This window comes from Chelmon rostratus, chromosome 14 (assembly GCF_017976325.1).
Source record: "Chelmon rostratus isolate fCheRos1 chromosome 14, fCheRos1.pri, whole genome shotgun sequence".
Lineage (NCBI taxonomy): Eukaryota > Metazoa > Chordata > Actinopteri > Chaetodontiformes > Chaetodontidae > Chelmon > Chelmon rostratus.
The window spans coordinates 20,837,626-20,863,593 of NC_055671.1; the positions used below are offsets into that span (position 1 = coordinate 20,837,626).

At 39.7% G+C, this 25,968-nt stretch overlaps 1 protein-coding gene across 1 annotated transcript; it reads left to right on the forward strand.

The window, feature by feature from the left end:
• Window positions 1–1,296: 1,296 nt before the first annotated feature.
• On the forward strand, window positions 1,297–20,816 carry LOC121616902 (hexokinase-2-like). Its single transcript, XM_041951769.1, has 11 exons — window positions 1,297–1,454; window positions 4,225–4,333; window positions 10,257–10,419; window positions 10,954–11,102; window positions 11,415–11,534; window positions 12,499–12,594; window positions 12,992–13,091; window positions 15,097–15,280; window positions 16,261–16,416; window positions 16,939–17,172; window positions 17,929–20,816. The coding sequence occupies exons 2-11, from the start codon at window positions 4,274–4,276 to the stop codon at window positions 18,140–18,142; spliced, it is 1,476 nt and encodes a 491-aa protein (XP_041807703.1). The 5' UTR covers window positions 1,297–1,454; window positions 4,225–4,273; the 3' UTR covers window positions 18,143–20,816.
• Window positions 20,817–25,968: the final 5,152 nt, after the last annotated feature.

Genomic DNA, 25,968 nt, shown 5'->3' on the forward strand with positions numbered 1-25,968 from the left:
GTGATGGACAGACACAGTGTTGGTCCAACCCTTCCGCTGCAGTCGTTACATGTTGGTTTTTTTCAAACTGCCGGCCTGAGGTTTGTATTTCTTGTGAGACTTTGAAGCAATGCAGCGACAGGCACACTGTTGTTTTGTAAGACTCTGTCACAACGTTCAGTTGCACCAACTGGGCCGAAGTTTAAGGCTGTGAAAGTCAAGTTCAAATGAAGGATGACGGTTAAAAAAAACTATTTACACTTTATGCCCAAAAGTTTGTGGACAGCCCCCCTCCACACACACATGTGATGATTGCACATGTGATTCTGACACCATATTGATTAATCTGATTAAAACAGACAGTGGAGGTAGTGAAGTGTTCAGACCCTTTAAGTAAAGCTATAGAGTGAAATCAGGAAAATGTACTGAAAGTATTGAAAGCACCCGATGCAAGAAAAGCTCCCCTGTGACTGTTGTACTACTATATATTATATCGTCACATATTTTTACACATGCATTAATATAAAAGCAGGAATTTACTGCTGTCGTTGGTTGAGTTGGATTGATGGACTGTGTGGTTTGTAAAAACTCTGTAAGTAGTGAGAAATGTGGTCACAACTGCCAGAGCCCCAAGTGACACCTTCACCATGTTTGTTTAGTCCAAACCTCAAAATTCTTTAAAAAAAAAAATACATAAAAATTGATAAAATAATTAAAAGGAAAGAAGCAAATCTTCACATTTGAGAAGTTAAATGTTGTTTCCTAAAAAATAAACAGTTGCAGATTTTTTCATCGTTTCATCTGTACTTGTATAAACTGTTGGGTAGTTTGATTTATAGCAAACCACCATATATTATTTACTGCTCATCTATATGTATGTATAAACCTGATTTGTAAAGTAACTAAAGCTGTCAGATAAATGTGGTGAAGTAGAAAGTGCAATGAAAAGAAAAGACGAGTAAAGTTCCTCAATTTTGTAATTAAGTAAAAGTGAAAAGTTGCCAAGTTTCTTACTATTATATACTGTAGTTTTTAAATGCATCTTAAACCAGCATTTATGATAATTACATTTTGGGATGTACTGATCCCAGAACAGAAGCTTGACTTTGCGCTCCGTGTGCGCCTTTACGCGCAGAGAAGCACCTGCCGCTGCGAGCCAAACCAGCTCCCCTCCTGCTTTTTGGACCCCACATGACCACAATACGGTGTTCTCACGTCCGAGCTCGGGTGTGGGCGTCACTCTCGGTTTGTTCTGAGAATTAAACTGTTTCGATTCGTGCGTAAAGGATGACAGCAGCGCCCGACATCCTCCGCGCCTGTCAGCTCAGGAGACCGACGCGCTCCTGGTGTTGCGACATGAATCGTCTTCAGATGCAGTGGGTGTAAACACTCTCCCAAACCGAGTCCGACTCTCACACACTGACTTCTTCCTGTCAGTCTGAGCACAGCAGCGCAGCGCAGCGCAAGACGCAAAGGTGAGTGACTTTACTTTTCACTGCTGCTGCAAAGACAACATGCTTCTACACGTCAGACCAGCTGTTCACAGAGGAGATGTCAGCTGTTTGATCGGGTTAATGAGGATCTTTTCTATCAAAGCGAAGCCAAAACTTCTCTGTCTGAGATTTGGGTTTTGAATCAAACGTGCTCATTTAAGTGTGAGGCACGATGTCAGCTCCTTCACTTCAGCCAGGAACCGTCTACTTCCTCTTTAAAGGAGCCAAAGGGGCCCCTGGACCCCTGATCTGAAACCTTTATTTCCACCTGTCCGGCCATGACTTCAGCAGTGATGTTGTCTCATGAACCCACTGCTGTGTTTTCTGGCGTCTTCACTCAAATACTCTTTTAAACCCTTTGCTGCTCCTGTGGAGAGCTGGACTTTGGTTCAGGTTGCAGGTTTGATTTTGGATGAACTTTACATGTGATTAAATCCATCATTTAAATGTATTTTGAAGCTGCCTGGTGTAAAAGTAAAACAGACAGTCAGATCTGGAATCAAAGAAAAGGCAAAAGCTGAAATGAGCCAAAACATGTTTTACGCCCCTGCTCAGGTGTGACTCTGGTGGGGCGTGGCTCAAACACAACCTCCAGGAAGGAAGTGAGAGTTGCAGGTTTTCATTCATTCAACATGGCCGGTGGCATTCTCTGATAGTTGCAGATACCTTAGTGTGACTAGCACAGTCCCTTTCTCTGACTCAGGAATCATCTTATTGGTCGGATTCACCTTAGACAGGTGGAGTTCAAAAGCCACAAGAGCTGTAATGTGATCTTAAAGAGACACTCCGCCCAAAAACTTCATCTGGAGTGTTGTCATCAGCTGGAGCTTCCCCTCAGGTCACAGATGTCACAACCTTTGTTTTGCAAAGTATTATTTGACTAAAAGCAACACCACCTTGTTAAAATACTCCATTACAAGTAGCCCATGCCATGGAAACTGACAAACGAGGGTGATAGCTGAGTATGAGGCCTGTGAAACTGAAACTGAAACAAAAATGAATTAACGGCTTTGGGGGGGAAATGGACTTCACAGCCTACAGAATGAATTTTTATTGATACGCATCTACTTAGTTGTACTCTTGTAACACCGGATCAGTTGAATGAAGTGTCTGAATTCATTTCATTCAACTGATCCGCTGTCGATTAGGTCAAGTTCAGTTGTTGGTGCCTGAAGGTGGAAGCAGTAGTAAGGCAGACAGAGAGTCCTGTAAAAGATGAACTCACATGATAATGCGCTCTGGTCCACTGCTCTGTTCTGTTGGGAGGATGCACCAGCAGGTGGAAGTGAAAGATGGGCTTCTTCCCCTTTTGTGTGTCACTGGACTTTCCTGTTTGTGCACTAAAAACCAGCGTTCAGTGCTGTAAAGCCACATGATCTTTGGCAAAAAGGGTTCAGAGTGGTTTGTTTACTTTTCTTAGCTGCATAACAACAGCGCATTCAAAGCAAACTTCTGATTAGGAGCTGATTAAGAAACATGATTGCACATGAATGCATCATCTCAGCTGACTTATGCATGACAAAATAATGTTAAGATTTAAGGCTTAAGAATCAAGACTTGAATTTACAAATGCAGAGAACTCTTTTGAAGTCTCTATGGAAATCTGCAGTGGTCATATTCTGCCCATCTTTTATCACTTATTTATTTTATTGTGTTTTATTGTATTGTTGTTTGATATTCTTTGTGTTGTAAAGTGTCCTTGAGTGTCCTGAAAGGTGTTTTTAACAAATAAAATGTATTATTATTATCTATTATTGGTGTGCACTCACAGCATTTAAGATTTACAAGCAACAGCGAGTGGTTGTTTTTGCCCTGAGTTTTGCCTCTCAGACAACATAGAAGTTGTCCTTGCCTCATCTATGTTGGATACGAGCTGTGTAATTGGTGAGTTTTCGGTCCTTGTAGTTTAGCATGACATTCCAGAGGTTGGGTGCCATGTTAATAACGCACGTGTTAGACAGTGCAGTCCTTCAAGACGTAGTTGAGACTCTTTCTAAATCAGGCAGTCTGCATCCTTGCCAGGAGAGTCAGGCCTTGATGACGCAGCGAGCCCGATCCAAAAGGTAATGATTCCTTCCATGTGTAAGCAGCACCGGAGCTAAACTTACTATGGCGTTGCCTTCCATTACCTAAACATGAGGTGTGCTCATAACTTAAAGGTTGAGACCTCCCTCTTGTGCCTATATTTTTCTGTCTTATAAATACAGCAGGCAGCAGGTTGGCTGTCGGGGAGAGCCCTGTGGTTAGTCACCCTGCTCTGAACAGTGAGGAGGACCAAGGCCGATCACTGAGCTGTGAAAAACAAAAAAATTAAAGGAAACTTAAAGAGTCTATTAAAATCAAGGAGGCAAAGCTACAAGATACGACCAATGGCCAAATTAAGCCAAAAGAAGAGTGACGTGAAGCACCAAAAGTAGAAAACCCCAAAAAGATCCCACTTTGAGTCCGTCTGACCTTAAACGTGTATGTGACATGAACATACTCATACTCATACACCCCTCTTCTTACACTTCCTGTGAAAGGACCCAGAAACAGAAGCTCTGTGAATATAAATGAACAATGAGCAAAAAGAGTAAAATGTAATGTGTAATGGTTGGAGACTCTGAGTCTCCTTCCAATGTGTTATTCATCTCTAACTTCCACCTCCAGCGTATTAAGTGAATAAGTCTCAGCAGTGAAGATCTGAGACTGTCTGTCTTCACGCCATGTCCTGTCATTTAGATGAACTGACTCTTTAACCTCACCTGTCCAGGTGAGCAGTGAAGTGACGGAACGGCACGCAGATTTCAGAGAAGATCAAAATGAGCGGAGAAAACTCAAACCTGCACCTGGATGGCATCCCTCTGGATATTCTGAGTGAGGTAAGTCTCACCTGACGACGAAACACGTTTATTGTTGTTGTTTTTAAGTTCTGCTCACCGCCCGTGCAGACGAGCCACAGTTAGCGTTAGTCAAAGAGAAAAGGATAAGGTCGTCACTGCAGCAGTGTAAACACTTCATTAACGCTAAAGAAAGCTGATAAAAGTCTACAGTAGCAGTTTGTGAAGATGTCTGGAAATCAGCGCATTGATAAGTGAGTCAAAGTCAAAGTCAAAGTCAGCTTTATTGTCAATTCTGCAGTATGTACAGGACAAACAGAGAATCGAAATTGCTTTACTCTTCAACCCTTTTGTGACAGGACATATATTAAAAAAGAGATAAATAAAAACTGTACAAACTAAGTAAAAAAACTGTGCAGTCTAAACAATGAAACATTGAGAATGTAAAAATGAGACTAAATTGAGAAACAAATGGTAAAAAACAAAGAGCTTTTTTTGGATTAACAGCAACATAAACACATTCAGGCATTTAAAAAGAAATACACTTATTCTATAATGTACTTCAGTGCAGTTTTTAATATTGTACTTTTTACTCCACAACATTTATCTGACAGCTTTAGCTACCTTGAAGATTCTGGTTTTACATTCAATATACATGCAGAGTTTATAGAATATGGTGCATGATATATTAATTATACATGTCTGCTGTATAAAAACGAACTCAGATTAGCTTAATTCTGACCAGCTTCAGTGCTACATAAGTAATTCATAATGTTACGCTGACAGCAACCATGTGATGAGCACTTTTGCTTTTCATCATTTAAATACTTTTTGCTGTTAAACTTATGTACTTGTACTTTAGTTAGATTTTGAACGTAACTCTTTTACTTGTAATGGAGTATTTCTACCCTGAGGTGCTTTTACTTTAGTGAAGGTAAAAGTGCTAACTGAGTGAAAAGAATGGAGACTTTTTAATCAGTGTCTCCAACGTAGTGACCCCCTGACCTCTGAGGCAGAGTTTATATTAGTCTGAGGATCAGTCACAGGACCGTTCAGTGACAGATGAATAGGAATGACCTGAAGCGTGATTCACTGTCCGCAGTCTTGCAATAGAAGACTTCCAGTTTTCGGCTTCATGACCATTAGTTCACTGTCTGAACAGCCTCCGAGAGACAGATGCAGGAGTCACACCCAGTGCTCCGCTTACAAAACCTCCTGCAGATTTTTATGAGTCAGCTGGTGATTATTGCGCTCAGTCACTGATGACAAGCAGCACCGTCTTCTTCCCTCTGCCACGTGGTCACCTTGTTTATCTCTGTTTATCACCAACAACAAGACTGACAGTTCACAGCCAAGAATTCAGCTTCACTTAAGTTAAAGTGCAACAGTGCAATAATTATTATTACAAGTAAAAGTCCTCACTTTAAATACTAATTAAGTAAAAGTATTTTCAGCATCAGTTACTGCTACTTTCTGCTTCAACTCCACGACGGTTCACATGCAAATATTGTACTTCTTATTTCACTATTATTTGATAATTTCATTTACAGTCAGGTTGATTAATGGAAAATGTAATCAAATAAAATTGGATGTTATTAAGATAAGATTATATATATATATATATATATATATATATATATATATATATATATATATATATATATATATATATATACACACACACACACACACATATATATGTACATTTTGTACAAAAAGTGTATACAAATAAGGACGGCTCAGTTTCTCAATGGAAATCAATAAGACTAAGTCCAGGGAAGAAATTCACAAGCTACTCAACAGTATATAAAATAATATACTGTACAGCATATATACATACAAATTCATTAGCATTAGTCTCACATTTACTAGCTCAAATATTAAAATGATATGTATGAGAATTCATCAATTAAATTCAAAAACTTCTACTTAAAGCACAGCATTTCTACTCTGTGGCATTAGTACTTCTAATGAAGTAAAAGATCAGAATATTTCTACCACTGGTTTATTATTACTGTATATTGTGCACGTCGATGTGTATGCACAGAGATTTAAGCCATTGTGAAGTCTTTTCATAGCCCACACCATCAGTCATGATGGAGGAATGAAGCCAGTCACGCCTCTGCTGAGGTAAAAGCAGGAGTGAGCGTGTAGAGACAAGAGAAGGAAAGAAAGGGAGGAGATCATGTGAGAACATGAGAGAAGGAGGTGAAGAAAGAGTTAAATGCAACAGAGAAAGAGTGAGATGAGGCCTGAACAAACACGCCTCTGGAAAATTACTGTAACCCATGAGAGAGACAAAGAAGAAGAAGAAGAAGAGCGACGTCTGTTTGTATTCACACTTCATGCCGTCCGAGAACCAGGATTAACTCAAACACTGTTGGGAAATTATCACACAGACTGCACGGGGCTGCCACATCTGAGCCATGATGATGATAATAATAATAATAAGAAGAAGAAGAAGAAGAATAACAATAACAATAACAATAACAATAACAATAAACAAATAAACAAATAAACTTTATTTATATAGTACATTTCATATGAAGAAATGTGATCCAATGTGCTTCCCAGTAGGTGAAAAATACAGAAAAATATAGATCAAAAACAAAAATGATGACATTAATCAAATAAATGCTACATGCTTAATTGAAACTTTTTTTTTGTGAACGTAGTAAGGCGAGATGACGTGAAATCACTCAGAGTATAAAAATTGCTACTTATTTCAAAGGTATATAAACCATCATAAAACCATTACCTGGATATGTGCTGTGTGAAAATAGAAAGCGCGACAGGTATAGCAACAGTAACTATGGAGAGCGGCGTTCATTAGGACGCTGATTAGATCTGAAATCTGCTATCTGAGATGTTTTTGTTGACCCATGTGAGGAGCCAATAACTGATCAGATAACCATAACCATGAAATTCTGCCTTTTAGCCCGACCTCCGGCTAACATTAATGACACACAGTTCCTCCATGATATTATTATTATCATATGAATCATATTGTTGGGAGATAACAGCAGCAGGACTGTTGAGACATGTCTCAGGTATTTCAGGCACTATAGTACTCGTGTGCGATGGTGAGAAATATTGACCAGCCTGCCAAGGAAAATACTCACCATCCTACTATCTCACCGCAAACTGGTCCTGTTTGTGATCCAGTCTGAGCCTCCGTGTTGAAACCTGGATGCAGACACACGGGTGTCCCTGAAAACCTGCAGCGCTGAGCAGACAGACACATAAACACGTCCTGCCCAGACACATTTCACAAACTCAGTCTCACGGTCAGAAGGGCGTGTTTGTTCCGGTGTCTCTGGATCGACTCATATTGGTTAATTTGACCCGACGAAGACACAAATATCAAAAACCGAACATTTTAACTCACTGCCACAAAATGTTCCATGATGTAAATTTTGTTTCTGTTTTTAGCAATGCTAGCAGCTAGCATGGCTCTGTGTCAGTCTGTCCATATTTCAATCCAAGCTGAAATATCTCAACCAGTCTTGGATGTACTGCAGTGACAGTCATGGCTCCCAGAGGATGAATCCCTCTGACTTTGGTGATCCTCTGACTTTTCCTCAGGCGCCACCATCAGGTCATGTGTCCGGTACTTTTTGAACAAATACCTGCAAAACTACCAACTTTCCCATCAGCTGTGCTTTGTGCTCGGTGCATTTACGCTTTACACAGCGTCCCAACTTCTTTGGAATCAGGGTTGTAGATGAGACTTTTCAATGTGGGACATCTAGCTTCCCCTGTCCAATCAGCTGTTAGTCTGATTTCAGTTGGTGCTGTTCGATTGTCTCAGACTGTGCTGGGGGTCTTTTTTAGTCTTGTTCACTGACAAACACCTGGATTTGGTTAAAAAAAAAAAAAGTTAAAATGAGATATAATGTTATCACGTCCGCTTTGATCACAGCATTTTACAGTACAAAGTGTCCTCTTGCAGTGAGTTTAGTTCAGGAAGGCCTCTGAAAGCTTCTGTGAGCTGGTTTTACCCAGAATCCTCTTCTCTGTGGCCTTACACAAAGATGCTCTCGTGAATTTTTGTTTAAACTTTTCTCTCAAAAAACTCGGCTCAAGTTCACGCTTGACTTTACTATCCAGAAAGGAAGTTCATTGTGTTGGGAGTGCCAGTACCGACAGGAAGCTGCACATCATCCTGAAATGATGATGTGCAGCTTCCTGTCTTTTTTTATATATATATAAAAAAAACCTTGTTAACATTCTGCCTGTGTGAGTCACCTCATGTTTCTGGTTAGTGATGAATGTGTTGCTCTACTGATGTCTGCTCATTTTTAGTCATTTTCCTGTTATATCATATTGATCCTCGACTCCCTGTCGATCTCCCTGAACAAACCAGTCAGCCCAAGAGTTCCAACACTCAGTGAGCCTCAGTTTCACTTGTAATCAGTCTGCATGAACTTAAACTCAGAAGAAAACTTTCCCATGGCAGATTTGACCACAGGAAGTGCTCTTTGGGTGTAATCACACCTATATGCTACTCAATAGAGAACTACATGTACATGTAGAAACAAAGATGCCGGGTGGTGCGTTACAGCTGCCCAGTGCAGCTTTTACAAGTTGTTGCAGAGTTTTTTTCCAGTTTTGAAGGAAGCGGAAAACAGGAAGAGAGATTTAAATTGTTTCTGCCATCTCCAGAGGATCATAATATGTTGCACCAGCCAGGCGTCTTCCTGCAGAAGCTGCCGCTGAAACATTTCATTTAACAGAAACAGAGGAGGTCTTAGAGACATGCATGCATTTTATTTCGTCTTTTGCAGTTACAGGGATTAACATATCAAAATATAAAAGGAAAGAATATCTTTTTATATTTAGTCTAATTTCCAGACTAGTGACATAAAAATAGAAAATATTTGTTGATTATTTTCGTGATATGAATCTGACTCTGCAGAGTAACCTGTAAATAAAGTTATCAAATAAAAGCAGTGGAGTAAAAAGTAATTGGAAATGTTAAGCATGTGTATTAGCATCAAAATACACTGAAAGTACCAAAAGTAAAAGTACGCATTTGTGATGTATTCATGTGTTCATCACTAATGTTGTTTATGCTCAATACATAATAATCGTTATCATAAACTATTATCTGATTTTGTGTTAATGATCTCAATCTGCAAAGTAACTCCTAATTAATGTTTTTACATGGAGTGGAGTAAAAAGTACAAAATTCCCCTCTGAACTGTAGCTGAGTACAAGTTAAAGAAACATAAGATGAAAATGCTCAAGTAAAGTACAAATAATTCAAATTCCACTCAAGTTCAGTCTTAAAGTAAATGTACTTTCCACTACTTTCCTCTGGGTTGATGAATATTTGATGTCACACTCGCTGACGCAGACCTGTCAACCAATCAGTGCGGGAGTTCATTCATGAACTCGTCTCTCGGCTCAGGACTCCTCTCTGTTTTTTACCCAAAGTGTTTCTCAAAAAATGTTCAGAGGAACTCTCAGAAGGACTCCTCGTGCTGAGATAAGACCCTGATCAGCTTTGTTATGTAAGTGGCCACAGACTGTAGAACGACCACAGCTGCATTAGAACTGGAAGGTCAACATCCTGTAACAGGTCACTCAGGTTCATTCGAGCACAGGTGTGACCTGATGTACCACATAGCTTAATAATTCTGATGATAACAACATTTTGTCTTAAATCAGAGGGTGCAGCAGTGGGTGTCCACCGTCTGTGGTGTGATGCTGCAGAAGTTCAGGAAATGCTGCCATCTTGTGGCTGAATGATGTAAAATCTGTTCAGCCTCCTGAAATGTTTTAATCCGGCTTCACAGCTACAGAACTTTGTAGCTTTGTTAAAAACAGTGCTTTATATATAAATTTGATCATTTAGTACTCTTATTATTCAGTGTTTGGCTTTCTCTAAGTCATGTCTGCTTTAATATCTCTGTTTATGTTATACATCACTCATAGATCTTTTGCTGATCTCTCTCTGCAGGTGCAGGACTACCTGAAGCCTTTCCGTCTGCATCTGGTGAAGCTGAAGGAGGTTTCTGCTCGGCTGAAGAAATCTATGGCTCGAGGTTTGGGGAAACACAGTCATAACAAGGCGGCTGTCAAGATGCTGCCCACCTTCGTCAGGGCCACACCGGACGGGACGGGTGAGGCTGTTTCTGATTTAGTTCAATTGATGGATATATGGGCAACTGAGGCCTACACTGTAAAACACCAGATTGTGGAATCAACTCATCTTTTTATCATTATCTTAATGCAGATATGTAAGTTTTGTTCATTTCATTTTGACACTGACATTTTTATATTAGCAAGTGTGGAAAAAATAGAGCAGGATGTAACTTATTTTGCCCTGGGTTTCACCTGTCAGGCCACAGACAGGCTCACGTTATTGGTGAAGGCTGTTGGGGCTGTTTGAAGTCTGAAAGGAATACCTGCAGACACTAACCAGGGCGTTAAAAGCTCCTTCCACACTGTTTGCATACACAAAGATGCTCTCATCAGTCAAAGAAAAGACATTAAACCAATATTATATCAGGCACATAAACCATGTAACATGGTATTTCTGTTATTTTAATCCCCACCATAACCAGTTATATCACAGATTGACTTAAATGTACAGAAATACAAAAATAGCAAATGTTTCCACCTTTGGTCAACCAATCCGCCGTTCCTCCCTGCAGAGAAGGGCGACTTCCTGGCGCTGGATCTCGGTGGAACGAACTTCAGAGTGCTTCATGTCCGCGTGCTGGAGGAAGAGCAGAAAGTGGTGAAGATGGACAGTCAGATCTGTGCCATCCCACAGGAAATGATGCTGGGAAGCGGAGAGCAGGTGACACACATGCGGCACTTCGAAGGAAAACAAATATTTAAGAAAACAGAAATTCAAACAGTCAATGGATTAACAGAAAAAAATAGGGTATTAGAATAATCTCACACATAAATTTCTTTTTTAATCTCTCAGAATATTAAACTGATGAAATGAAGCGGTATTTGTGTGACTTTTATTTACAATCTGCACAGTTTGATTAATTGCATGACCTCGAGTTTCCCTGTGGAGTTTTGCCCTTATGTTTGCAGTCAGTATTACTTCCTGACCTCCTCTGTCTGCATACATCATTTGATGTTCTGTCTCTCTGTCCAGCTGTTCGACCACATCGCGGCTTGTCTCAGTGAATTCGTCATCTCTCGGGAACTGAAGGGACAAACTCTTCCTCTGGGCTTCACCTTCTCTTTCCCCTGTGAACAGAAGGAAATCGACAAGGTCTCACACAAACACACACACATTCACACACAACATGTTTTTCTTCAGTATCTGTCCTCAAATGAACACCATTGGGCCTCATGTAAGAACGGATCAACTGATTTGTTGTTCAGAGAATTGTTGTTTCACCATTTTTCTCATGTTTTCTCTGAGTTGCGACTGAAGCTTACAGCTGGTCCAAATTTGTTGTACAAGTCATGTTCAAGGGTCTGCAATGGTAGAACAGTACAAAGACAATATATTTAATGTTTGACATCATCAACTTCATTGATCTTTGTAAATATCTGCTTATTCTGAGTTTGATACAGCAACACATTTCAAACAAGTTGGGACAGGAGCAACAAAAGACTGGGAAAGTAGTGGAACACTCCAAAAACACCTGTTTGGAACATTCCACAGGTAAACAGGTTGATTGATAACAGGTGAAGGAATGATTGGGTATGAAAGGAGCTTCCTGGAAAGGCTCAGTCGTTCACAAGCAAGGATGGAGCGAGGATCACCACTTCGTGAACACATGATTGTACGAAGGTGGAATATATAAATATTCCGGGTCCTCTAAAACCTGCTGTCCTTCTTCTGCTGATTTCTGACAGCAGCACTTGAAGCTCAACTGTGTGAAATTTGCTTGTTACTCTTCAGTAATATTTTTTTGAATGAAACTTTCCCAAAAACAGAGCAGAACAGGCAGCCTAACGTGATCATTTTAGTGGTGTTAATCGCACTAATGATAAAATCTAATCTAACTCCTCATGAACAGGCGGCGTTCATCAGGCTGACGTTAACAGAGTTTGACTTGAAACACTCGTCCAAAAAAAACCTCACAGAAAAAAGCACAATGTAAATGTTCTTGCATGAGGTCCTTCATACTATAGGTGTTGTTAGAAGGAAATTACCTCAGTCTTCAAAGACATTTTTGTCTTTCGTGCTCAATTTTTAAATAAAGTTTTCTCTCTCACACACACAGAGCATCCTGATCCGCTGGACCAAAGGCTTCAAATGCTCCGGAGTGGAGGGAAAAGACGTGGTGATGTTGCTGAAAGACGCCGTTCGCAGGAGAGGGGTCAGTCTAAAACATTGAGGCTCATGTGATGGTTGCAAGATTGAGATGTTATGTTGTGAACACCAACGATAAGTCAATGGAATATCTTTGTGTTTTGGTCTCTTGGTCAAATAAAACACACAATTTCAATATGTATGCATGCAGTTATCTTTCAAAAAGTTTTTGGATGTTTTTGATGTAAAATTTCTGGATGTTCATGAGCTGATTGGATGTTATTTGTCCCTTCGTCTCTGGTTTCTTTGCTGTCTGTCAGAATGCAGCTCAGACTCTCATTAAAACCAGCGTCACAATCTGCAGCTTCTCTTGTATCATGGTGTTGTGCAGGCAGGTTGTTTGGTACACAGATTATAAATAGGCAGACATAAACACACCTGTCTATTGCTGTGTCTCTCCGCAGGACTATGATATAGGTTCAGTTGCCATGGTGAACGACACCGTGGGGACAATGATGAGCTGCGGCTACAAGGACCAGAGCTGCGAGATCGGCATGATCATTGGTAACCTTATGTTTCCATAAAAAAACAGCTTCATTTCATTTATTTGTTGATTTGTATTTCGCATTCTAATCAAAATCTGCAAAGTTACAGGTGTTGTCAAATAGGTGTAGTAGTAAGGTACAAGTGTATATTACATTCCACCACTTTATATACGTACCATATATAAACTTGCATGGTACCAGACTACTGAGCCTTATTTTAGCCTTATTTTCTGTCTTCATGAAAAGATTCAGTGGATATCATGAAGCAGAGTGTTACTGCTGCCCTTCCCAGAGAAAAGTGAACTGAAGCCTCATTCAGATGGGATTAATGTTACAGGAGTTTATATGAAGCGATATATTTGTCTGATTTGTTGGTAACTAAAGTCATTGCTACAGACAGCACTGACAAATTACAGGAACTTGTTTTGAAATAGGCGAGGATCATCGGCGTAAAAACTGAGCAGTGAATGAAGTGATTTTTAAATAATTGAACTTGATATTTTAATATCTGCAGCATTACATCTGTAGTAGTACTAGTAGTCGTCAGAAGGATCTCTCTGAAAGCCTGTAATGCTTTTGCAGTGTATCTGTGGGGTGATGGTGTTAGATCTGCGTAAACCACTTCACATAAAATCAGCCCTAAGAAGGCAGACAGGATATTTGGTTTTCCGTGAAATTGGTTCACACATTAATTTTCCCCTCAGGATGAATTATAATGCCTTCAGCGATCCGTTTGCCTTTTCCTTTGTCCAACACTTTGGTTTATGACCAAATACCAGAACTAATCAGCCTCAGCTATAAACATCATATCAAGGAACACACTTCATTTTTTTGGGAAGATGAAAGAAATGTTGAGTGAGAGATTTTATTGAGGTACAACAGTGGAACAGAAGCTGGAAGGAAGTAATGTAAGATAAAATAAGATCAGACTTATCACAAACAAAGAACAAATAGACAATAAAAATATATTATATCGGGAGGCTATGCTTAACGATAATGCCTTGCTAAGTGGTTCAATTTCACAGTGGATGTCAAGACCGTCTGACAAAAAATTCTAGCTGACATGACAGCTGCTGTTCTCTGTGAAGGAGGAAACGGCCTTTCAAGCCTGTTATTTGATTATAACTTTAATATGCAGTCGATAAATGTTTCTTCAAAGTATTATTCCAACCTCGCAGATGCAATAATTGGTGTTGTTAGAAACCCACATAGCCCAGGAGGCTGTTCTTCACTCTCACAGCTAATCGTGAACAACAGCTCCTCTCAGGTGTTACCGAGCCGTACAGAACATGTTGAGTCTTACCTAACAAACGTAATGTGTTTTACCTGGTGAGCAGGAGAGGCGCCTCGACAGAATGATCACATTAGATGTAATGAGGGTCATGCTGCAGCAGTGAAACGTCTCCTTTCTCTGCTGTAATAAGTTTGCTTTGAGAGCTCGCTGGATGATCATTACGCCGCCCGTCTGTTTGTGTTTGTGTGTTGGAGACGCAGAGTGAAATAAAGGCGGTGGAGAACAAGCTTCGATTGTTGTGTATTTGTTTCAGAGTATGAGCAGCAACCAGGTCCACATTCCTCGTACACTGGTGTCCGAGTTAATCACATTATAATGTTAATAATTTGACAGGAGTTGTTTTTTTGGGGGGTTCTTCAAAGCTGCTTTAAAACTCACCCGGAACTGTTGTCATAGCAGCATGTCTTGTGGGCCAAACCTGAAAAAGTGCATCTTGTTGACTGTCAGCTGGATCACGACCAAGATGTTTTATCTTGGACCTCGAGTCATTTTCAAAGCTTTCTAGTAGCTTTCTAATGAAAGGGTGTTGATGTAGTCATGACTTTAGAAGAGAACATGCAGGCTTTTTGATGATCAAACTGAATTCCAAGATTTAGTTTTTATAGAAAAACTGAAAATAATGATGGTGGTCAAGATGGCAGCTGAGCCTTGTGGCACCAAAAAGAAACAAAAAAAAAAAAAATCTGAGGCAATCTGCTTGATCCTCCGTCGTGCTCCTCTTCCTCTGTAGGTACGGGAACCAACGCCTGCTACATGGAGGAGATGAAGAACGTGAAGCGCGTGGAGGGGGAGGACGGGCGGATGTGCATCAACACAGAGTGGGGCGGCTTCGGAGACGACGGCTCCCTGGCAGACATCCTGACGGAGTTTGACGTGGTGGTGGACAAGACGTCCATCAACCCTGGCGTCCACACGTACGTATGATGATCATTTGGAAAATGTGTTTGCAGCTGAAACGATGAGTCGATACACTGAAAATTGGCTGTTAAAGTAATTTGTCAAGAATAAATGTCAAATATTTTCTTCTTCCAGCCTCTTAAATATGAAGATTTCTCTGTTTTATATTATCATAGTAAATGGAGTATCTTCAAGTTTTAGACTGCTGGGCAAACAAAAGATAATTAAAATAGAAAGCATCTTATCAATAATGAAAATAATGTTTATGGGTGTTTCACGTTAACAATCCCAGTCAAAGTCAGAGCTGATTGGTTGGTTTCAGACATGTGTCAACACCAGAATCCAAATTTTGGTGGTTGTTGTGGGCCGCGTGTTGATACAGCTGTCAGTGACTTTGAAAACAATGACCAATGCTGATCAATTCCAGTCTTACAGATTTTCTCGGAAAGGGGTGCTAGCATGCTAGCAGCTCTGGGAGGCTGTACTTTGAGCTAAATGCTAACGTCAGCATGCTAACATGCTCACAGTGATAATGCCAACATGCTGATGTTTAGCAGGTATCATGTTTACCATGTTCACCATCTTTTTTCACAGTGTTAGCATGCTCATATTTGCTAATTCGTCCTAAACAGAAAGTAGCTGAGGGTGATGGAAATGTCATTAGTTCTGCAGGTATTTGGTCATGGTCAGGTCACTCGTGTTTGTGGCACAAAAGGAAAAAAAAAAAAAAGATGTGCCGGAAGTCGTTAGAATTCAACCCCTGATGATCACCAATATCTGCACCAAATGTCACAACAATCCATTTAACAATTGCAGTTGCTAAAGTTTCAGTTCAGAAAATGCTGCTAATAATAGAAAATCAAGAGAAAACAGATTAAACACGTAAACTACAAAGTGTGTGTTTCAGTTTTGAACCTTTTACTCATTTTTTGGTGACTGATAGACACTTTTGGCCTCTTTCTGTCGTCTTTGCTCCTCTGCTTGTCGTCTCCTGCAGCTTCGAGAAGATGATCAGTGGCATGTATTTGGGGGAAATCGTTCGACTGCTGCTGGTGAGGCTGACGGAGGACGAGCTGCTGTTTAAGGGACAGACCTCAGAGGCGCTGCTGACTCCGGGCAAATTCGAGACGAAGTTCATCTCTGAGATCGAGGAGTGAGTGTCCGAGGAAGGCTTCTTAAATCATTCATCCAACATTCGTCAGTGGTTCTAATCTGGCTGAAAACTGATCCAATTGAGTAGTTTCTTGTAAATTTAAATCAGTTGTTTGCACAGATGGAAGCGTGCATCTCCTCCCTGAACCCTAGTCTGACATTGCTAGCTGGTGGAGATTAGTTTATTCCTAAACTAAGCTAAGCTAGCTAGCGTTACAGTTCAGCCGCGGAGGAAACCAATGTTTTCATCTCGTGCTTTCACAAGCACGAGCCCTTCGCCCATGAGCCGATGCTTCCTTCTGCACAGTGATGCAATTGGTTAGTGTAGTTCGGTAGTACTGTCCCGTTAAGACAAACGTCCTCTCCGACAGCTTCCTTTAAGTCCTACTGTTACTGAAACACATAAGGTCAATGGATTAGTCTCTCTTCAGCTAAATTAAATTTGACTTGTTTTTTTCTTCATTCACACATCCTCGTCGATCCTCCATGTTGTTTTTACTTCCTGTCTGTGTGTCTGATTCAGGCGGGACAGCGGCCTGGAAAACACTCAGAGAATTTTGACCAACTTGGGTTTGAAGTGGAATTCGGTCGACTCCCGTGTGGTGCGTCTCGTCTGTGACACCATCTCCTCACGCTCCGCCTGTCTCTGTGCCGCTGCCCTGGCAACCCTCGCCAACCGTATCCGTGTCAACCGCGGGGGGGGCCAATTGAAGACCACCGTGGGGGTGGATGGGACGGTCTACAGAAAACACCCCAAGTAAGAGGGAATATGAGGGAGATAAAACGTCAATATAACACTGTAAAGGCTTGGATTTAAAAGTGATCGATTCAGCATTTCTGAGTCTAATGGACAAACTCTCTTGAAAATAGAGTTTCAAGCAGCAATAAAGTGGGAATTTTAACTGGTTCCCACATTTATCAGTGAGCGTTAAAGCGAATTCTATAATTTCATGTCGTGCATTTCTACAAATTCAAGCTATCATTGAGCCAGCGCTGACAGGAAAACAGCCACTATACAAATGAACCAGGAGGAAGTCTTCTTCTCCTTTTTTCTCTCAGTTTTGAAGAGATGTGAAATCATATTTATGGTGTGAACAGGCAGGAGGTGGTGCTGGTTGTTGACACATTGACAAACTTCCTGGCTTTGTGAGAAGAACAGCATGTTGAGAAAATACCATGCATCAAACCATCGCACAGTTTATTTAAAGTCCCGCCCCTTCTCTGTCCTTCACAGTTATTTCTGTCACAACGCAGCTCTGCAGCAGCAGCACTTTAATATATGCACATTATTCTGCACATTACTGCTTTTTGCACTTCTGGTTTCATTATCTCAGCACTTGTCAATAAAGTTGAATCTAATCAAATCATTTTGTTATGATAATGGCAGGGAGGAGATACTTATTTCTCTTTCTTCTTCTTTCCTTCAATATTTTCTCATCTCTTTCTCCGTCCTCCCTCTTTTTTTTCCTATTCAATCCCTTCTCTCTCCCCCCTCCTCTCCTCCCCTCTGTAGTTTCAGTGAGGAGCTCCAGGCGACGGTGCGCCTCCTCGCCCCCAAGTGTGACATCACCTTCCTGGTCTCAGAGGACGGCAGCGGGAAGGGCGCTGCCATGGTAACAGCCGTGGCGCAGCGGCTGGCTCTCCAGTCCCGACTGTTAGAGGACAGTGATGGTGAGGACGACGATGAAGAGGAGGAGGAGGAGGAGGAGGAGGAGGAAGATAAATAAGAGCAGGGAGGATGCAGATGATGTCCAACACAGAGTAAATAGAGTCTGAAAACATATTGTTTTAAAGCCTACAGTATTTTCTTTTTTATGTGGAGAAGTTTCACTCCTCCACACGCCCTCAGTTACCTTTTTCATTTCCTGTTACAAGTTCTGCAATGTTTTTGGTTTTGTGTTTAGAAACATTAAAGGTTCCCTGTGGAGTTTCTGACCTCTTGAAGCGCTGTGGAGCTGTTTTCGTTGAGCGGTCCCTGTTTTGTTCGTGCATTATTCCACTGATCTCAGGTGGCGGCGAAACGCCGAGAAACACAGCAATGCACCAGCAAAGGCAGGGAAGAAGAAGACAGCCACAGGATTTCAAACAAAATTCGACTTTGAATTGTTTTATGTGGAAAGAAATTTACTCAACACTGCCTGCAAACATCACTGTTGCTGTTCAAACTCCACTGGGCATCTGTAAGCCAATGAGAGTCCACCCACAGTGTTTGATTGACGGCAGCAAGTCACCTCATCAACAAATGATAATAATAACAATAATAGTCATAATTGACTTGAATTGAAGGCTGGATGAAGTTATTTGATTTAAAAGAGAAATTGTATTTTTTTTTAATAACAAGAAATTGTCAAATAATTTGATAAAATTAAAATAGATCTTATTTGATTTTTTCTTAAATTACGTAAATTGTCATTGTTGCATCTGTTTCATTTATCACTGAGAGTGAACAACCTTCAGTGTTTTTGTTGTTTGCGAGACAAATTCTCTGATTCAGTCAATCCATCTTTTTCAGTTGAAATGTTGTCACCTGTTTACTCAATAATTGTTTCTTCTGACAAACATAAAGAGAAAGTGCTTTAGATAAATGATGATGTGGCTGAGAAACAGATTTACGTGTTCACTTGAAGAGATAGAATAAAACATGTTTACATCTTGGAAAGCAGAGAATCCCAAAGACATTAGATTCCTATGATATATATTAGATCTTTAAAAGCTAAACAGATAGTGGAGGACATTGAAGAAGAAACTTAATATTGTGTTTCTTTGCACTCTTTCATGAACATGCAGCTGTTTTTTAAGAAAAGAAACATACCTTCCAAATAAGCCAATCAGTGTGCGGCTATATTGTTACGTAAAAGCAGCTCTCGACCAATCACCTTCAACTTTGAGGGTAGAGGAGGCAGCTTTTCTCAGGGGTTTAAACAACTACATACACCGAAAAGTATTGTAATTTCTATCAAGTTATATTCTTTTCAGCCGTGAAATATCTTGACAACATGCTAGCATTAGCATTCTGACAATGCTAGCTATCTACGCTAGCTAAATGCTAGCATAAGCCCTTTTCAGACACAATATACATAACACTGGCGCCTCTGTCTGTCTTTTAAAGTGCATTGTGTTATCCTGACAGAGGAGACTTTCACATTCATCTTCCTTTCAGCTTTGTTCAGACATGACCGCAGTTTTAGAGAAAAAGGTAATTTAATGTTCTTTGTTAGCAAATTTTGCTTCCTGTTTTATCATCTCCAACAGCGCACAAGCACTGAACGACAGAACACTCAGACGGTACTCATTTAATTCCAGTTTGCTCACAAGCTTCATGTAAACTGCTGGATACTTGTTTATTCATCCGTGCAGCTGGCATGAATAAATAAAAAAAAATATCCTCCTAGGCATCTAAAAATTTCCTATTTTCTTAAACCTGTTTTGTGCACAAGAGATGCTGATTAAGATGCTACATGTATTATAGTGATGATAGAAATGAAAAGATATGTATTTAGTCTCTCTGTGCACGTTCCGTTCCAGGTTTCTGCTGCAGTCTTTACATTAATCTCACAACATTCAGTTCAGACTTGTGTTGAAAGTGTTACAGAAATATTTCGGGTCTGACTTCGTAAGACTGGCGTCGTGACTTTGACATCCAAGTGGTCAGGGCTCATCTTCATCCACGTTAAACTGTTTTAGATTAGTCTGAAGGGTGCGTGTCTGAAAGGGGCTTTAGCTGCAAAAAACTATGCAAACCGTGCATGTCACTGTAGCATGCAAACATCGACATAAGTATCTAGCAGCTATTAACATGCATCATTCTTCGTGTGCTCTTTGTCCACGTTAGCGTTATGCTAACGCTGGCAGTCAACTCAAAGCACAGCTGAGCCTAACTGAGTATAACTGAGGCTGATTACGTCCATCTTAGACTGATCAAAGTTCAGTTTTGATTCTAGTTAGCAATGTGGCCTTCTCTCTGGCGCCACCCTCAGGACAAACCTTTAATTGTTTAACTCCATTACTGGTAAAAATCTGAGAATAGCAAAGCTGTCTTTCCAGTCTTCATTCACAGATATTGTTTTCTGGGCCGTGCTGATCAAAACAAACTTTTTGTTACTCCCTATCGCTGCTTCTCTCCTTTGTTGGTGTTGATGCAACACTGCAAAGTTTGTTGCCTGTTTCTACAAGCTTTAACCATTTAGAGATCTTAAAAATCTTTATTGTATCGCACAGATGAGAAATGAGTCAGACAGAGGTAGAGCGATGAGACACAGACATACTCAAAAAACCTTTTATTACTTGAAATCAACCAGTTAACCGCAGCTTTGTTTTAGGCTTTTCAAAATAGTTTTTCCAAGTTGCTAAAAATCAGCTGTTTTTGTTTCAAATTGGAAATAAAGGCACATTTTGCTCACATAATGTGGTGTTTTTTTTGTCAGCAGTGATACTGATGCATGGACATTTTATGAGAGATTAGAATCCAGACAATACAATCAAGTAAGAAGAGAAGAAAACGTCTCAGTTCACACTGTCAACAGTAATTGTTTTCTTTACATTATAGTCTTATTGTACATATAGTACAATTAAGCCACAACACGACGTCCAAGTAAGTTAGTAAAATAAATGAATAAAGAAAGAAACAAATAAATGTTAAACCATCAAGTCAGAATATAGAATAAAATATGTTTTGTTTTAAATTAAACTACCCAAAAGATTGTCACACCGTGGTGAGGTTCGTCTTGTCTTGGGTTTTCTGTCTTGTCATTTCCTGTTTTATTTTTGAAGGTCTAACTCTCCTCTCGTTTCAGAGCACTTGCCCTTCCTCGTGTGTCACCGGTGTGTCCGCCTTGATTACCTATTGTCTCCACCTGTTCCCCATTACCCTCCATGTGGTTAAATAGTCTGCGTCTCCTTGTCTTGTGCCAGTCTTTGTCTGTGGGTCGAGTGACCCGAGCCTGTCTTTGTCCCTGCCACAGTCACAGTTTATCCATGTAAGCCTTGTTTCTCTTTGAGAGTGATTTTTTTGTTTGTAAGTTTCATAGTTTAGTTTTTGGGTCTTGTTCTTTGTTTTGTTCATAGTAGTGCCAAAATCCTCTTTAATAGTGCTTTTGTTTCATAGCCATTGTTCTTTATCACTTGTAGGTCCTGTATTTTAGGAGTGAGTTTTATTTTTTTGGTTATTTTCTCTAGTCCGGGTTCCTCCCTTTTGGAGTGTTTTTAGCCTTTTTAAGTTCATCCTCCCTCAGGAGTGATTTTGTTTGCTTATATTTTGTAGCCTAAGTGTTCTTTTCCTTATCCTCCATTAGGAGCATTCTTTGTTATATTGTTTATTTCATAGCATTGTATAGTGAGTGATTTCTGCTACCTTGCCAAGATGAACCTCAGAATAATTTCACAGCCTAATGCTTTGTCACTCAGCGAAGAGGTCACTGGGTTGTGTGATAATAAACCTGCGTTCATCGAAATCTCTGCATCTGAGTCCTGATTTGAGTACCAGCCTGACACAGATTACATCTGAAGCTCACCTGGAAAGATCGATTTACCAGATAATTGACAGAAAATTGATTTTCTAATCCTTTAAGTAATTTTTTCATGTTTAAAACACTTCATTTTGCTTTTTTCCTTTTAATTATCTTTATCATTTTAGTGTATTTTGAATCGTTTTGAATATTGGTTTTGTGGCAACGTCACTTTGGCCTCTGGCTAATTGTGACGACATTTCTCACTATTTCCAGGATTTTTACAAACCAAACAAACAATTAATAAATGAAGAAAATAATAAGCAGATTAATCCATTATGGAAATAATTATTAGTTGTAGTGCTACACAAAACAGTTCATAATTAGTGAGTACAACAGTAAAATCCTGCTTTTACATTAATACATCAGTAATAAGAATCTTAGTACAACAGTCACAGGACTTTTGCATTGAGTACTTTAATACTTAGTACATTTTCCTGATAATACTTACATGTGTTTAGATTAGCAGCATTTTTAAGTATTTTTACAGTCTAGTATTAGTACTTTTACCCGAGTAAAGGATCAGAATACTTCCTCCAACCCTCGTCAGAAACACAGCAGCAGCAGCTGAAGGGGATTTCCGCCATCATCGCTTCACATTAATAAGTCTGATCTGACTAAAGTGTTGCATCTGTTCTCATTTTCTGATGATCTAAGGTGTTGAACGTCAAACATGCTGACACGTTTATTTTATTTCTCTGTGAAAACATCACGGGTGTGCTTCACTGCAGAATACCAGTTTTCATCAGCAGTGAAGCTCTGCTGCTGTGCTGCTGCAGCTCTCACTGACATGCAGAGGACAAAGCAGAGCTGCAGCCTGAAGCCTGTTGTGTTCCTGCAGGCAGTCTGCTGCAGCCTGATCCTGACACACAGGAGGAGATTTATAGGTAAAAGCCTCTCCAGCTGCTCGCCTCCACACTGTAGTGCTACAGTCAAAGCTGTACTATAGTATTTATTGACGTGTCGCACAAACCGTGTGAGGCAATGTTTAAAAGCTAAAAATGATGAAGGTGCTGCTATTGTAGATGTATATAAATGTAATTTCAGGCAGTGGGGGAATATAATTAAGCACATTTACCCAAGTATTGTACTGAATTACAGTTCTGAGGAACCAGAGTTTTTCCATTTCATACTGCATTCGATTCTACTCCACTACCTTTCAGAGGGGAATACTGTACTGAATACTACATAAAATGTATTCAACATTTACAGTAAGTAGGCATTTTTACATAAAAAACATATAATAATATTAATAATAATAATTGTGTTATATAGAACCTTTCTAAACCATTTCAAATTGCTTTACAGTAAAAACACATAATAAACATAAATAAAAATAAAAAAAGAACATATGAAGCAATATAATTTACATAATTACAGCAAATATAGTCGGTTGATAAAAAGCCATGAGATAAAAGTGAGTTTTAAAAAGTGATTTAACACAGTAAGTTCGCCTGAGATCCTCCTGCAGGGTGTTCCACAGCTGAGGTGTCTGGCCAGGTGAGGCCTGCTGCCGGAGGATCAGAAGCAGCTCTCGACCTCAAAAACAAGCGGTAAAATTTTAAAATTGATTAGAGGTAACCAGTGAAAGGCAGACTGGCGTCACGTGGTCGCTGTTTTCAGAAAATGTTGAAAGTCTGACAGCAGAGTTTTGTATCGGCTGCAGTCTGTTTCGCCTGCTGATACCAGAAAAAAAGTGTGTTGCAAGAGGTCTGGAGGAGATAAATATATATTCTCACAGGATATGATGCAGTACTGTTCTACTTACATTCCCAGGAGAACATAACATGTGAAACTGGCTCCAGACTTTCATTATATTTGGTGATAACACTTCTGTAGCCTGCTTTTACTACAATCAGATTTTGAATCAGGACTCTTGTAAAGTTGAGTATTTTTAGAAAGTGGTATTTCTACTTTTCCTTAAGTAAAGGATCTGAGTACTACGCTGATTGTGACCTTGAGATTTGATCTGTGAAACAAAGCAGAACTGCGAGTACATGAGACTGGAACAGCTCATGCTCAGTTTTGTCAGCAAAAGGCTGATGTGAGTGTTATAGTTGAGGCCTGTTGCTACATGAGTGTCATGCTGGAGCCTCATGGTTGGGGGGTGGGGGGGTTCACTTCAGCTTTGTGGAAGTTGAAACAGACACGTGCTTCCTCCCCCTACTGGAGGCCAGTGGTAACAGCAGCTTATATATTCTCTCACCAGGGTACATGAGTCCTGTGTGAGATCACGTTTCTCTACAAAATCACCAGGCTGTTAATCACCACAGCTGAGAGGACACTTGCATTTCCTCTGAAATCAAATATTTGCACCATGAAGTCTTGGTCTGACAGTTTATGTGAGTGCTCTGATCATGAATATTATATTTATATTTCTGTAATTCCTCCTGAAAATTTAACCCTTAAAAGTGTTAAAGTCTGAAAACAAGACAGACTTTAGGGAGACGAACAATATAAAATTGTGTTATTTTACAGGTTTATATTAGAATAATAAATCAATAAACTGGTGTAGTTTTAAGTGCTCTGTCCTCAAAGTTGGCAAAAATGAGAAGAAAATGAATCATTAAAGACATTGTGGGAAATATTCTTGTTTGTTTTCTAACCAGGTGATATATCAGTGTGTCTAGGATGTGGTTAGCCTAGCTTGGCATAAAAACACAGGGAGGGACTTGTTGCCTGGATCTGTCAAAGTTGCCTTCCAACAAAAGCTACATTATTTACTGCATTTTGTGAAAAATATATATTAGTAGTGTAAAGTCGGACACTGCGGTTTACATATTGGAGATGTTCATTGAGCATAAGACAGATGATGTCTCAAGTGTCCTGTGGTCATAGTCAGGTCCTTGATGGATTGGTGAGTAGCTTGTTAGCTAACAAGATGCTACAGACAAATAAAAGGTGTATTTTTTTCTGCTTTTGATTGCCAACTCTTTGTCCTGGCTAACTAAACCCATCAAAGGGTTTGATTTGTTCCTCTGCGTTTAGCATTTTCATGATTTTGAACATTTTTTGTGGAACTTAATCATGAGTTTGGCCTCATCATTGAGGCTTTTATGTATTTGTTACAGTTCCATCTGCAAAAAAAAAAAAGCCTTTTTTGTCTTATGACCCCTCACTACAAAGCAAAGTCTGCTTGTGATTCCTCAGAACAGGTTTCGTATCAATAAATCATGAACACATGAGCAGTTCGATAGAGGGATTTTCCATTTTCAGATTAATTCACTTTAATCATTTTTAGAGGCCTGAGAAGGTCAAACTTTATTGCATTTAACAAGAAAGAAGCAAAGATCAGAGAGGAATCCAAAAACTAAAAATAAACTTGGTTTGTAGAATTTTGTGTCTTATGTTTGGTCCGCCCTCGTTATCATCTGCTGACCCCATAGATTCATCTCAGGGCAAATAAAAAATAAAACCAGTGGATTATAGTAAGTTAATGAAGTTACAGATAGGAGTAATGTGCCTTTTTATTTGTGCTGCTTCTAAACCTTTGAAGATACAGGCCTGTTTTACTTGTAGCCTTAGCCTTACAGAGATTACCGAGGTAAACAAACCTTAAACAGCATCAGAAAGAACATTGAGTGTGTGTGTGTGTGTGTGTGTGTGTGTGTGTGTGTGTGTGTGTGTGTGTGTGTGTGTGAATGTACTAAAGACTTATCAATCAGTTTGAAACTACGGGAAGTTCCATCTGAATTTCATTGTGTGACTAAATCCTGTTGGTTGTATTCCAGCAACTAAAAGACTTGCATTAAAAAATGCAATAAAAAGCAAACATACTGAGATATAAAGCACTGATTTTGAAGCTTTGAGCCTTTCAGAGCAGTAAATTATTGATGTGTTGATGTGTACGCAGTATTTTAATGTAGGTGATCCAGCTGGTCTGACTACTGCATTTTACAGTGTGGTGCTGCAACAGCAACACACCCTTTTTATGTTTTGAGACCTCAGCAGAGCTTCATTAATGTTCTGTATGTAAAGTCTGAATCTGTAAAACGATTCCAGCCGTCAAAAAATGGAAATACAGACATTCAAATATTCAGTAATTTTGA